Source organism: Scylla paramamosain, chromosome 12, assembly GCF_035594125.1.
Source record: "Scylla paramamosain isolate STU-SP2022 chromosome 12, ASM3559412v1, whole genome shotgun sequence".
NCBI classification, from domain to species: domain Eukaryota; kingdom Metazoa; phylum Arthropoda; class Malacostraca; order Decapoda; family Portunidae; genus Scylla; species Scylla paramamosain.
This window is the reverse complement of record NC_087162.1, coordinates 26,049,778-26,065,447: the sequence shown is the minus strand read 5'-3', so window position 1 is coordinate 26,065,447 and position 15,670 is coordinate 26,049,778. Positions and strand designations below refer to the sequence as shown.

Sequence of the window (15,670 nt, the reverse complement as noted above, 5' to 3'; positions counted from 1 at the left end):
TTAGAAAACGACTCTCTCTCTCTCTCTCTCTCTCTCTCTCTCTCTCTCTCTCTCTCTCTCTCTCTCTCTCTCTCTCTCTCTCTCTCTCTCTCTCTCTCTCTCTCTCTGCGCGCGCTTTATATCTCTGAAGGTGCTCGTCGTCTCACTTTCACTCGACCTTACCACCTACTCAGACTTCACTTCCGTCACCTCTCTCTCTCTCTCTCTCTCTCTCTCTCTCTCTCTCTCTCTCTCTCTCTCTCTCTCTCTCTCTCTCTCTCTCTCAAGTGTGTGTGTGTGGCCCTCAGTCCCTTTACACTTAAGGATCAGCTGCGGCGCTTCCTTCCAAGAGGTGGCGGGGTATTACAGTACACGCCACAGGAAGCACTCACCTGCGAACAGAGAGGGACACACGCACACACACAGACCCGCCACTCTGCTCTGCCACTCGTCCGCTATGCAGGTGCTTGTTGAAGGATGTGCACGTCGCCGCCACCTGTCCTCACGCGCAACGCTCCGGCATACACTTACCGTCTTACTGGGACCTGTGCAGTGTAGATGCACAAGTTTATTTATCCACCACCTGTCCTGGCGCGTAACACTGTCATATTGTTGGGACCCGTATCATTTAAATTTCCGCTTTTATTTATAAGTCAGATTTGGTTAGGTTAGGTTAGGTTAGTTAATCTGCCAGCTGTGGGACGTGTGATGCATACCCACAGTGTCATATTGTGCGGGGCCTTTTAGATTTGCACGTGTGACTGAACGCTCATTCACACAATTGATGTCTCGTGTGAAACCTGTACTGTTTAGATTCACACGTGTGACTGACCTGTCATCCACACACTGACTGACTTATTGTTTAGGTATGGGCGGTTTAGATTCACCAGTTTATTACCTTGTTGTAACTCGTAACTACTCATTCCTACACTGTCTTGTTGCTGAGACCTGTACTGTTTAGATTCACACGCGTGACTGAACACTCATCCACACACTTAAATTTCTTGCTGTTGAGACTTGTATACTTTAGATTCTCACGTTTATTAACCTGCCACATGTTCTGAGGTGTACGTGTTAACACATGCATGCCCTTACTGTTTTGTTTATGAGAGCTATGCAGTTTAGCTTCACACGTTCATTAATCTAAGTACAGACATATTCATCTGTGCACCTCCACACTGCTCATACGCGCAGCACATTAAGAATATGGTCAGTTATCAGTGGACAACACAGTTAACACCATTTTTCACTGCTCAGCGTTTTTCCATCAGTTCTGAGCTCGCTAATCTAAGAGTCAATCAAATGTAAGGAAATAGATTAGAAGAACCGAGATCAAAATTTGGGGGATAGGTTTGTTTCTGACCACGAGTGTAACATATCTACCTAGTACATACATTGATGCCTTCCCGCAAACAACAGTAACCATAGATTCTTTCCTTCTTTCTTTTTAGACTGCGCTTAGTTTTCCTCGAATTATTTTTAGCTTGTGAAGTAAAGTTTAATGAAGGTGTTAAGTACTGGTTGAAGCCTCACGTACTTACTTACGCTCCTATATTTTAATTTAATTTACTTGTTGTTACTTAGCAGTAGAAGACATGAGGAAAATAAGATAAAGTTTGTGAATGCAGTGAAAGAACACAGGCTTGTAATGGGAGAGACTGAAGAACACAAGTTTATAATGGGAGAGACTGAAGAACACAAGCTTGTAATGGGAGAGACTGAAGAACAAGTTTATAATAGGAAAGACTGCAGAATACAAATTTATAATGTGAAAGACTGCAGAACACAAGCTTGCAATGGGACTGACTGAGGAAAGCGCAGCAGATCGAGTGCGTTGGAGAATCTGATTCTCCTATGGGAGGTATAGCAGTGCCAGTGATCGAGGAGGAGGAGTGGCAGGGGCTGGTTAGCGTCACTCTATGGTTCCTTGAGGGGCAGAGCAGCGGTGGAGGGAGGTGGCGGGGTGGCAGCGTGCGGGCTGAGGGAGGAACAAATGAGGGTGAAAGTGATCCAACATTAGGTTCCTCCCCCTCCGCTTCCCGCCTCCTCCTCCTCACAGTCTTCTGCTTTCTCTCTCTCTCTCTCTCTCTCTCTCTCTCTCTCTCTCTCTCTCTCTCTCTCTCTCTCTCTCTCTCTCTCTCTCTCTCTCTCTCTCTCTCTCTGACCAGTGTCATTATTGACAATGATCTGACAATAAAAAGCGGAAACTGCTCAACTCTGCATTCACATTCCAGACCTCCTCCTCCTCCTCCTCCTCCTCCTCCTCCTCCTCCTCCTCCTCCTCCTCCTCCTCCTCCTCCAACGCACAACACCTCTTCTCCAGTCTGAAAGTGCGAGGCGTGGGAGTCGAGATGCATGATTTCGTACTAAGTTCGGATGGTAGGGAGGTGGTGGTGGGGGTGGTGAATACTGCGATGGGGCGGGTGTAACTGCGCATTGTAAAGGTGGGGTGCGTTAGTAGCAAACCATTGTGTAGGAGGGTGAACACACACACACACACACACACACACACACACTGTATCTGTACTTATGTCCTCGTGTTTATGTTAGATCGGACTGAAATTCAAATATTGTACACCACTAGCGGACCGTTATGGTATACCAGCAACCACATTTCTACCATATCAGTCCCTCTATGCGTTAAAGGGAAGGTCAGAGGGAACAATTGGGGTGGCTTTGCAATGTTGGAATTCTAGTGGATAATAACGTTGCTGCATACGACCTGCACACACACACACACACACACACACACACACACACACACACACAGTCAACACCACCATGCCTTATTGATTGAAGTAGCAGTATTGGCGTGTTAAGGTATTGTGAGGCACCGTGGGGAGAAGGCTTGAAGGGGAAGAGGTTACGAGAACAAGGTAGAGGAAGAGAAAAGTAAAAAAAAAAAAAAAGTAACGATATGAACAACAAACACTGGAAATACAGGACTGAGGAGAGTGAGAGGTGACAGGTGGAGTGGAGAGTGACAAGTAGGAGAGAGGAGAGAAAGGTAACGAACTACTGGACAACACGTAAAACTGCATCATTGATTTTGTCATGAACAGCTTGTATGTGCAGCTAAAGGACGGTGTGGGTGGTGTGTTGGCGTGTCCTGCCAGCACGTGTTTCTGTGGGCTTGGCTTGGCTTCGGGTGGTGTTGGTTGAGGTGGGGTACTTGTCTCGTCTCCGCCGCCGGCCTTGTTTATGACCTTCTAACTTTGAAGAAATCTGTCACAGGCTTGCACGGTGGATGGCGAGACAGTTGGCGGAGGAGGTGAACTTGACCCCGCATGTCTTTATTATTTGTTCTGTGCATGAATGGCGGGTGATCTTGAGACAGACACACTACGTATATATTCGGTTGTGATGGAATGCAAAAATTTAGTGTTGTATTTCTCAACAACGTTTCGACTAATAATAATAATCCTGAGTCTAAATGTTTGATATGTTGTGCTTCTGCTTCCTACCACGTTTTCTCAGTAATTCCACAAATTTCTCATAATTATTGGGGTGTGACGCTACATGATTTTTTGGTAATCCACGAAATACAATGTCTATGTCAATAGGATGGTGTCAAGGTGCTTCTTTTGTTGGTTATAGCAATGTCGTCGACGAATCTGAGAGAAAACTAATAAATGTGTACAAATGTGTAGTGTTTGGACACATGGCATCAGCTGCTACCTGGTTGGTGGACGGTGTTCATTCAGTGTTAGTTGCTGCAGCAGACGAGTTTTGTGGCTGACAGGGCGGGGGAGGAAGGAAGCAGAGGGGGGGGGGAACGGGGCGGTGAAGCATGAAGTGGGGTGGGAGCGTGGGTAGAGGAACAGGACATCATGGGAAGAGGTCGAGGCGGAGGCGGACGATGCCTTGAGTGGGCGTTCGTTCACCTCACAACACCTCCATTCAGGCTGGAGTGGCGGAATGACTCTTGACTCTTGAGCTGCATCGAGGCATCTCTAGGAAGCGGCGGTGGATGTGGTGTGTGGGTGGGAGGACTCAGACACGCGATGCTACAGATTCAAGCTACTTCACGCCTGCCAAGCCAAGGGTAATGCTGACTAGGCTGTTCATGTTTCCCGGTGCTTGCCCAGACGAAACGGTTCTCCAGAAACTTCTCATCTGAATTAGGGAAATATCGAGATGCAGTCCTGATAATTCAATGGCCCTATTTTTCTGATTGGTCCCTCCGTAGTGGCGGTTGAGTAAGGTCATGGTCGCGTGGGTGGTGATGGTGGTGGTGGTGAATCGAGGTGGGCCGCGTGGTAGGCAGGAAGGGAGATGGGGTGGAGGGAGGGAAGGAAGAAGCATTGTTTGTCAAGAGGTTGGAGCACAAGGTTGGGGAGGTGGGGGGTCCTGTCTGGAATTTCTTTGACATGTAGGCGTTGAGGAGGAGAGGTCCGGGGGGGCCTCAGTTCGTCGTGTGGTGTGATAGAAGTGCTCGGTTTTCATGTGTGTGTGTGTGTGTGTGTGTGTGAGGGTGATGGGGTGTGCACGAATCGGATATCCGCATTCACGTCTTCATCTGCGGGAAAAAAAAAAAAAAACAGGATATCAGAAAAATGCGTTTAATTCAAAGCGGCAGCCATTATCACACATTGTAAGGGTTTGCACAAATAATGTGTATACGAATAAAAAGAAAAGAATAATGAACATCCGTAGTGTACATAATATATTGAAATAAACATGGAAACAGGAACCGTCAACTCTCCCCCACTGCGTCATTACCTCTTGTTGTCGTGATGAGGTGACGCGGTGACGCCTGCACAATACACTGCCTGATTCTGTACGCGAGTATATGTAACAGACCATCATCCACATCCGTGTCTCATATCCGCACTTACGTGGCGGCTGTGAATTCAGTCCTGGGATAATTAATTCTTGCTGGCGGTGCCTCTGTATACCAGGATCAGCTTTCCCCACCAGTTAGTTGTATGGCTCATATTCTTAAACGCTTTGTTCTTACGAGTACTTGTTACTTGTGCCTTTTGTTTATCTGGTCCCACGCCACCGAAGCGTTCTGCAGAACCTCCATATTTTATTTTTCAATACTAATTTGCACGCATCACTACTGTTTTCAGAGGTCACGGAGATAAGCTGGGTTCTCGTGGCTGTTTTTTTCTGTCGATGATGTGAATGCCTTTTATTATTAATCTTGCCACTGGAATCATGGAAACACCATTAAAACGCCCTGCAACTTCCTTAAGAGTTTGTTTGAAGTAGTGTTGTCTCTTGTCCAGAGCAGGAAGACGTATCTGCGGCTACTCGCTTATGCCCGCTGCGTAGTGGTGAATTTTTTGTTCCCGCGCGCAATTTGGATCAAGGACGCCGGCTACGCTGAACAAGGCGTCAAGAAATGGAACGAATGCCACGAGATAAAGACCACAATAATCCCACTTGCCAGAAAGAAAGTACTCGGGTTCTCTCTCTCTCTCTCTCTCTCTCTCTCTCTCTCTCTCTCTCTCTCTCTCTCTCTCTCTCTCTCTCTCTCTCTCTCTCTCTCTCTCTCTCTCTCTCTCTCTCTGTACTTAACAAGCATACGGCCTGCTGCGAGAATGACTGATATAATATCAGTGGTTTAATAAAGTGGTTTGAATGAGCATCCATGGATTGGAGACGTGTGTGGGGAAGGCTGCTCTGGCCTCTAAATTAAGAGTTGGGCAAATAAGATATACTGTTTCATCACCTTGTAACACTGGTATGTGTTTAGGCTTTTTATAATTATCTGTTTTTTTTCCATTGTAGTTTATATTCCATTACATTTTATTTATATGCTTGTTTATTTGTTCATTTTTTATTATTATTAATATATAATATAATATGATATAATATAATATAATATAATATAATATATATATATATATATATATATATATATATATATATATATATATATATATATATATATATATATATATATTTATTTATTTATTTATTTATTTATTTATTTATTTATTTATATTTATGTATATATATATATATATATATATATATATATATATATATATATATATATATATATATATATATATATATATATATATATATATATATATATATATATATATATATATATCTCACAACGTGTGTGTGTGTGTGTGTGTGTGTGTGTGTGTTCAAACACAAGACAGAGTGTTGAAGAATGCCCTGCAATTATCAGAAGAAGGGAACCAGAAAACTGTCTATTGTCATAAGTATGAGGCTGTGAGGCTGTGAGGCAGGTGCAGTGTGTGGAGATAGTATCATAGAGAGGCTGTAGTAATGGCAGTCCCCTGTTGTTATGCAGCCTGAGCTAACCACTGTAGCCTGCTGTACATTGGCTGCTGATCTAATGAACTTACTGTTTTCTCTGATATGCTGCCCACTTAGTAAATACTTGCTGCTTCATCTGTACAACTTTCATTGCCAACATTTGCATTCATATTCTCATCACTTTCACCTTGCATACCAAGGTGGGTGATTTGCATCACTCACAGCTTCTATTTCTTTCAGATCTCAACGGCAGAGAGACAAGTGTTTGACTTCCTGGGTTACATGTGGCTGCCCATCATTGCCAACTTCTTCAACTTCATCCTTGTGATATTTGGCTTCTTTGGTGCCTACCAGTACAAAACTAAATATGTAATAATTGTAAGTACCACTGTGCTAGTTACTGTAAGGAAAAGATGCCTCTTATACTATTTTGAAATTAATAATGTGGTCTTCAGATGTTACAATTTGACTTGCATAAACATTCATGGTAACACAAACAGTGTAGTAATGGCATATTTGCCATTATGCAATATAGTCACATATTTAATCACGTCCTTGTGAGAAGAAGAGTTAGTTACAGCTTTGCTTGCTATCCTCCGTCACATCAATGTGGCCACCACAAACTCAAATGTCATCTTCCACAACTACAAATGCACAAACTTGTTGAAATTTGCTTTTCCTTAAAGTTAGAATATTTGTCTTTCTCATATTCACAGCATCAATTTCCTATTATTCTTGATAGCATTAGGAAATTTTATCCAGTTTGAGATATTTTTCATAATGAAGGGAAATACCATATCTTTATAAGACTCTTCAACTACAAAGACAAACATAATTTTGCTGGCAGGTTATGCAGAAATATTCTCATAAATTTTTATGAAATTTATTATGTGTGCAGACCTGTACACTACTGCATTCGTGAAATTTGTACTCACATAAGTGATTGATGTAGTGACCTGCTTCACTAATAAGTGGGAGGAGCTTTTTGAAGAATGCCAGCATGAACATTTGTGTACATGTAAGTATAGGGTACAGCACCTTACATATACATCAAGTAACAGGATAAAAAATTCTGAAATGTGTACATTCTTGGGTCTCACAACAATTTAATGAAATTTGGCTTCAGAGCACTGAGCAGAGTACTTATGGGTGAGACTTGGAACCAAAGGGGAGATTGTTGGAATTATAATCTCAGGAAATTTCATGTTAGTAAAAGAATACTACCTATGTGTAAAAGTGAAGTTAATGCCCAGGAGAAAGGAATTTGCAGAACATAAGCTTTGAGACCAGATTATGAAGGTGTTGAAGAAAGTTGTGAAAGATTTAAAATGGTGGAGAGTGGGAGATGGAGTGCAGTTCAGCTTTTGACCACTCTATCTATTTATCTGTCTGTCTGTCTATCTGCCTACCTATCTATCTATCTGATTATCTGACACATCACTCCTTCCTGGAGCAACTCCCGAAAGGTTGACCACCACAGAAGAGGCTTCATCTCACCCTAACCAAACACATGCTTCTTGCCCATTCAAGCATTTGGCAGCTATTAACACAGTTGGCTTTCTGGCAGTACCTGGCGTGGGAGTTGGTGTGGCTTGGATGGAACGTGTTTGTGATCTGCTTCTACCTCAATGTCGGGGTCCTGGAGAACAGCCGAGACTGGCTCAACTTTGGGACCGGCAGTGCATCCTGGTGGGAGGCAAGTATTCCCAAAAGCTCTTCTGCTGGTTAACCTCCTCTTTCATGAAAGATTGTGCACAGAATTATTCAGAGCTAGCTTGTGAATCTATAATGATAAACGTAACTATAGGGAAGACTGTGAACTATCATGGAATGGAGTAAAATGTAACAGATTACCATGTGCAGCACTTCTTAAAGGTGACTGCCTGCTATGGGATCTTTCTGTGGAAGCTTTTAAGAGTGCTGTCATGTACCTTCATGATAACATGCTCTTGTGTGGCTACCAACTGGCTTATTGAATTAAATTAAATCAAAACAGAAGTTCTTGCTACTTTTTTTCTATTTCATTCAGTTAAGGTAAATCAAAACATAGAAGTCTGCAACTTTATTCTGTTTCATAGTTATCAGTAAAAATGTCTCACATTGTCTCCAGTAGCACCAGTCTGTGCATGTGCTGCCCCTCACCTTTATGGAAAAAAAAATTGCAGGTAAATGGAATTGGTTGCCGAGCAGTTTACCCAACTAACCTGACCACCTTGGACCCACTGCGGCCAATGCGCCCCCTGCGTGTCCATGACTGTCTGGTGGACTACCAGTACGTTGAGACCATCCATGCTGGTGTACAGTGTGGCTTTGCTGTGAGTATTGCTGACCATTGCCCAAACAGTGGTGCCAAGGGTGTTTCTGAAGTTTGAAGATAGTCTCAGAAATTACAAATAATATTATAAATATAAGTATGTTGTTTCAGAAATTATAAATAAATTATAAATATGAATATGTGAAACATCAAAATGAGTGGTAGTTAATACTACATGTACAGGCATTTAGGGTCATCATTTCAAGTAAGGATTGCATTCAGGGTTGCAAACAAAAATGTTTGGGAACCACTGGTGTGCTTGGTGTTAGATTGTGATTAGTGTTTATCTGATATTTTCAGTCTTTTTTCATCATTTGTTCTTTGTGACCATTTTGCAGGTTCTGGGCCTCTGTGCAGCCATTTACCTGATCAAAGTTTTTGCAGAAGAGGATGACAGCTGTAAGTACCAAGTGGTCAACTTGTCTTTTCTTTTCATGAGAAGTAAAGTAAATCAAAAGAAGGCTAGTCCAGTCTGCATTGTAAGGCTGGCTGCTCTGTCCCTCTGGTGCTGGACATCACTCATGAGAATATTCAGCCCCTCACTCTTGTCTCTTACACTTGTGATAACATGAAGCATTACAAGCCCCACACCATGCAGAATTCTGACTGAATTTCATGGTGTTGCAGTCGACTTTATTGGCGGGTTTGAGCAGGGCGTGACTGGTAACATGGCTGTTCAGCCCACGTATGCCAGGTATTACTGTCTCTCTGGGGTGCCCGTGTGCCCAGCAGGGTGCCCCTGCCCTGGGGCCTCTGTCCTGCATGGCTCCCTCCTCCTCCACCACCACCATTACCAGCCTCCCTCCCCCTCCACTGGGTCCTCACCAGCTTGTGCCACACACACACATGGGTCCCAGCCACCCGGGGCCCCTTGCTGTGCACTCAAGTAATGGTGCTGAGAGGCTGTTCTCTGTAGATAGTGCTGCGTGCTGTGACTTTCAGCTGTACTTACTTGCTTTGTAATCCAAAGCCATTTCCTGTGACTCAGAGTGTTTTGCGAGTGAGGTGTTTGGAGTGTTGCAGTGAGTTGAGCCTCTTGACTTGCTTATGTGTTGACATAGTTAATCTGCCCTTTATTTGTGTTGGTGACTAATAAAGATCACCTAAGGACAGGTGTATCCAGATATTCATTTAAATTATGAGAAAGAATAAATAAATTATGTACATTATTGAAATGTCATGCAAAAGTAAGTAGCTGTGCTATTCCCAAATGGTGAAAAAAAGTTTTATGACTACATATATCAAACTTACACCATTCTATATTGTGTGATATATTTAAATACTATTTGCAACTTTTATTTTGCAGCTTGAGGCAAGAGGAGGCCATGAGCCATTGATGTTTGCTTGTGTAAGGTGGTCAGTGTTCTAATGTTGATTAATTATTTCAGGCAAAACTAAGAGCAGACCAACCTCCATCTACTCTGTTGAATACAGGCAAGTTCCTCAATACATTTTACAATTCAATAAATATTTTCTGTAATTTCATCATTGCAGTGTTTGTAGCAGCTATTCTCTGTAACAGTTTCCTTACCCATGATATATTTATCTGTGCACATGAGCTGTTTGTAAGACACAGCCATTGAACTGCCATCCAGTTGATATAGTTCACTTATAACTTCTCATGTCTGAGTATTGTGACCTGTCTGTGTAGATACACCTTTTCTAACTTACATCAAGCAACATAACCAACCACTTTGCAACATTATATCCTCTCTTGTTCAATCCTGATAAAACTTTAACCCAGTCCATTTACATCTGCCATAGAGGTTCCCAGTCTGGATATACATGACTCTTTGTATGATAAACAACACTTTTCAGGCATAAGAGATGTGACAGAAAAAAAATAATCTAAAAATGTAGAAAACTGATAAAATAATGTGATGCCATGAATGATAGATGAGAGACAACATGTGCTAAATTTAATACTGAGCTAGAAAAGGTTCTGACCTACTGCTATGACACATGCTTCTTGCTTTCACTCACCTTAAGAACTCTGATGTATATCAGAGATTCTATCTCTACTTGCTTCTTCTATCTTTGCATTCAGATTTGTTATAATTATTATTATCAGTATTATTCAGCTACAGCCAGTTATGATTTCATATCATTGTCATCCCTCCAGCAGTCCACAGCGGGAGGGAAGTGAGTCCCCTGATCTTGGTCTGGAGGACAGCCCCTACCAGCAGCCCATGACACCCCGCCGGGTCAAGCGTCAGAGCCGCCACAGAGCTTCTGGCCGCTCCCAGACACGCAGCAACAGCAGCAGTCAGGGGCGAGCGTCCCAGCGCAGCCGCCGCCACCAGTACCTCAACCCTGTCAACAGACTGATGGATAAGGCCAACGAGTCCTCCACCAGCACAGACTCCTGTCACCCTCCAGGGGCGCCTCACACCCACACTGGGGGCCGCCAGGGGCATTCAAACCCCATGTATGTGCATTCTAGACCCAACTCCACCTACTCCATCAACAGCCCCACTCCAGGCCATGACCCCCTGGAGAGGCCCCCATCTGTCCACTCATCCTACTCCAACTATCATGGGCAGCGGCCTTCCCTCAACCCAAACCCCTATGGGCGGCCACCTGTCCAGCAGGCCATCACTGCTGGCCTGATTGGTGGCTTCCCTCAGCGCAGAACTCAAGGTCACACCAATGGCCATGTGGCCCCAGGCCAGGGAGGCACACTGGCCTCCCTTCGTAGCTCCACATACAGCAGTGGAGGGACCATGAAGGTGGAAAGAGAGAGGCCACCACCTTACATGTTTGGTGTTAACTCTGAAACTGTGATATGACTAGGGGTGGGAGGGACTGTGGGGGCTGTGGGAGCCTCCTTGATCTGGGGACAAGAGCGAGGGCTGTGGGCTGCCACACAGACAAGCTTGGATGGCCCTGATCATGGCCAGTGGATGACATGGTTCGTGTTGAAGTGCAGTGTTCTTGAAAGTTTACTGCAGTTTGCCCTGAAGCAAGGAAGCAAGATTGGGCCTCTGTCTGTGATCTTCCAAAGATTATATATATTGTGATTGCCATCATATACATAGCTTTTGCTCATGTAGATGTTTAGCACAAAGATTTCCTACAGTCATCATTGTAGAAAATCATTGAGATGCCAGCTATGAATCATTGCATTTTGTCATAAATTGTCTGGAGGTTGTTCAGTATGTGTGTTTTTTGCCATCACTGATAATACTTCACTGCTGTTTGCACCTGTGCTTGCTGTGTACTTGTGTTCCTTCCACCATTGTAGAAATATTTGTGAATCATACAAGACAAGTTTGTAGTTCAGTGTTGGTTAATCATATTGCAAAGCACAAAGAAAATGATGACAAGGAAACTTAGAGAAAGCAATCAGCTGCTGCTCATTGACAAAAGCCTTAGCAACTATGGTATTGTTTTACATTTGATATACAATGGCTGGCATCTCTTGAGAAAATAGTGTTTTGAAAGCAGACTTTTGCAAAAATGATGTGCCTTGCTGTTTGATGGCATGGAATGCATGCAACACCAGAGATGTGGCTTTAAAGACTTTTTTGACTAATGCCAACCCTAAGAAAACTGCCTCACCCTGGCCTCATAAAAGTGTGTGTGAATTACAGACATGCTCCATGTGTTTAGATATAAATGAGTCGTATCTTACAGTCTGCGTTACACGTGTTATTTTCGTCAAAAAGACTGGAAATACTTGTGATTTGTAAGTATTGACTAAATCAGTATCAGTCACTGCCATTTGTACACCACTGCCATCTTACATCTTTTCATTACCACAGATTTTAAACATAGCATAATTTCACATGCCTAGCCGTCTTTGGCAACAAACTCCCCAAAGAGCATGAAGACGAAGACAGCAGTCCACCAGTTGGGCTTGGCGCCCCTCAGGTGTTGGCAGCACAGCCCATGTGGTGAGGCCCACTAGTGGTTCCCTTCCCTCAGAGTGCACCTTGAAGCACCCTGGCTAATCACCTCTGTTAGATGAGTTACTTTATCCACACTGTTCTCATTTGCCATGAATTCACTTTGTTACATTTTTTATGATGACTGTGTGATGGTAAATGCAGTTCTCTTATTAACCTTTTCCCATCCAATGTAAAACTCTTGTATTGATTCAGTAAGCATCAGGACAGAGGATTACCATAGTATTTGATTTATCACACTTGAATGTTACCATATTTTTGTCATATCTTCATATCTGTATACCACATTGATTATATATACTAGAAAGCCCTACAGAAACTTCTAATCCCCACTGCATGCAGTGCCATGATGGTTTTGACAAGGATAGGGAAACCTCATCAGGGATAATGGTTGTGGCTCAACTAATGCCATACAAACCACTGCTTTGTATGCTTCATATTCTTTGTATTTCATCTCTGATGATGTTTTTTTTTTCTTTTTTTTTTTCTTTTTTTTATCATCATATGAATATAAAAGCAAAAACTTAAACATCCCTACAGTAAATCTCCACCAGAGAAACTACTTGGTTGTATGTTGTTTTCTTGTGGTGTGAACATTACCAGTCAGACCAAATGTTTCATGCTGCTGATGAGATATTAGTTTCTTTACACTGTGTTCTTCATATTAATAATATATATACAGATTGTCCTATTTTTCTATTTCTGTTATACTCGTAATACACCTGTGGCATACCAAGAACCACAGTCTTGAGAGGGAACTCCCATAGATAAATAGTACATTTTAGGGAGACCAAAGTTGGATTTGCTTCCAAACAAAGGCTATCAACAACAAAAGGATAACATTAGTATAACCACAGAAACAGTAGCTCTCCATCCAGCATTTATTGGAAAATTTGTATGTGAGACAGTAGATACTGACATAGAAAAAAAAAAGAAAAAGTAAACTATGGCCAGGCTTCACATAATTCATAGAAGAGAGAAGTATGAAGAAGTATGTCATATCAATCAGAAAAGACGTGTAAAAGTGATGGCATGTTATGTTAAGTACCACACACACTTACACACACATACATAAAAAATTTGTAAAGTAACTTGGTAATAGAAACATGTATTTATCTTCCAGTATGAATAACTAAACAATCATATTACTGGCTCTGTTCCCATTATTTTAATCCAACTCTCAGGACTGTTACTATTAATGTTATTGTGAAGGGAAGGAGAAAGTTTTGATTGTACAGCTTCAGATTCAAACTCAGAGCAGCTTAAGGACTTAATGTACTGCCATTTTGACATCAGGCACAATGAGTTAGCAAAATAGGGCATATATCCAACCAAGCTACAACAAAACAAAGCCTTGTATGGTAGGAAAAATATCTACACAGTGACTGGTGCAACAGTGATATGTAAACATGAAACCTGCCCCTCAAAAGTGATAGAATTCCTGAATTTGGTGATTATTGAATTTGACTGAAAATAGATATTGCATTAAAGCTGCCATACCAATATGATTTGAATGCAAACAAAAACAGTGGAATGAATCATTATTTGCAGGCTGTGCATCATCAGTATATCAAAAGTTGTCAATTTCTTAGTTTGTTGTGTGACTTAACATTGACTGAGTGTTGAACATTGTCTGGGACCACTAGCTGTGTTCATTGTGTGTGATATGCACAACTCATTAGTGACTAAACCATGAATGAATTTAGGTAAAGCAAAAGAAAATTGTGTATGTACTTAAATTTGTATTTTGTTCTACTGTGTTCTCTAAAACTTAGAGGCTAACTTTCATTGTAAGTTTGGTTTTCAGTACTGCCTTTGTGAAATTACCAGACATTGATTTAAGGTTTGGTTTCACTATATCTCCAGCTATCCATCAGGCCATGGTAGGCTGGGAAAGCAATGGAACCCCTGCATGTCTGATTAGAAACTTGGCAATATTGATCTGAAATTATCCATAGGTAAGAGTGCACTTTTATCTGATCCTTTTTGAGATGTATGCATTGGTAGGATGATGATGTGTGTATGTAAGGTCATATAAGTATTCTTGAGAGGATGATCCCATATATTGCAGCTGATCTCTTGCTGTACGTATGTGGGAGGCATGTGTTTCTGTACTGCACGTGTTCAAAACTTAGATGAAAGCAGTGTTGCAAGAAATGAGAACTGAGTGTGTGTGTGTGTGTGTGTGTGTGTGTGTGTGTGTGTGTGTGTGTGTGTGTGTGTGTTCCAACCAGAACATTTGAAGACAGAAGAAACCCACCCTTCCAGGTCTCATGTCATCAGAAAATAGCTAAACAGTTCAGCACACAGGATTTAAGACCAACTGAGATTCTAGTCACATCATTTATACTACTTAGAGATAACTTGTTTAGCTACAGACACATCTGAGGATTGATAGAAATAGGTTGCACAGTATGAGGAAAGTTGTATTCTATATTTATGTGAAGTTATGTAGAGCCAACAGTTTCCATCTTAATGCTATGAGAATCTAGGTTCAATTGTGTGAAAATATATAAGGGAGCTTTTTTTTCTTGCTGATGCCAAATATAAGATTTTGTATGATTTGTTGTAATTTATCTGCAGTATTAGAATGAATGTTTTAATTGGGCAGCTTGAGTTGACTGTTACTCCAACTGTCTTGATCTGCAGACATGTTCAAAATCTGTCCTCAGACATGATGATTGGCAATAATGTAGCTTATTCCTTGCTGTTGAAAATGGACTTGGTAGGTAATGTTGAGAGTGATGAGAGATTTTATCCTCTAGCAAGACTCATACATGCTGCACTGATGCAGTACCCTTAAGGTTCCCAAGACTCACCATTTAAAGTGAAATGTATTTACATGGAGCACTCATAGCCATTTGTTGATGCATTTATTCTCAGGAACCAAGGTAGCAGAAGATAACTGATAACTTGAGTTAGTGTCATCAAGCAGACAGACAGACATGATCTCACTCTGATGGCCAGGCTGCTATGCCTTATTTGACTATGTTGTAAATAGTATTTGTATAATGTGTACAGTTATGAACAGAAATTGCAAGACTGAGACAAATAAATATGTACCCTGTGAAGTCAGTGGTTTCTAACCAGCTTTCATATATGTATCATTAACTGTATTTGCTGTGCATATACAGACTTGTATCTAAGTGTATTATTTTGTACACCTATTTTGCAACACATCGCATTCTGGGAAAAAAAAAAAATACTTTGTGAAACAAAGAAA

The 15,670-nt window shown here is 41.8% G+C and overlaps 1 protein-coding gene across 2 annotated transcripts in view; it reads left to right on the top strand.

Moving 5' to 3' along the window:
• LOC135105977 (sodium/potassium-transporting ATPase subunit beta-1-interacting protein-like) overlaps positions 1-15,518 on the top strand; it is a 26,997-nt gene extending 11,479 nt beyond the window's left edge. The window contains exons 2-7 of one of the 2 annotated variants that reach the window (XM_064014718.1): positions 6,466-6,603; positions 7,793-7,921; positions 8,391-8,540; positions 8,878-8,938; positions 9,928-9,973; positions 10,665-15,518. In XM_064014718.1, the coding sequence (XP_063870788.1) occupies positions 6,466-6,603; positions 7,793-7,921; positions 8,391-8,540; positions 8,878-8,938; positions 9,928-9,973; positions 10,665-11,328 (1,188 nt within the window). In that variant the 3' untranslated portion in view covers positions 11,329-15,518. Of the gene's footprint in view, positions 1-6,465; positions 6,604-7,792; positions 7,922-8,390; positions 8,541-8,877; positions 8,939-9,927; positions 9,974-10,661 lie in introns of both variants that reach the window. The other variant, XM_064014717.1, reaches the window with a different exon arrangement.
• Positions 15,519-15,670: the final 152 nt, after the last annotated feature.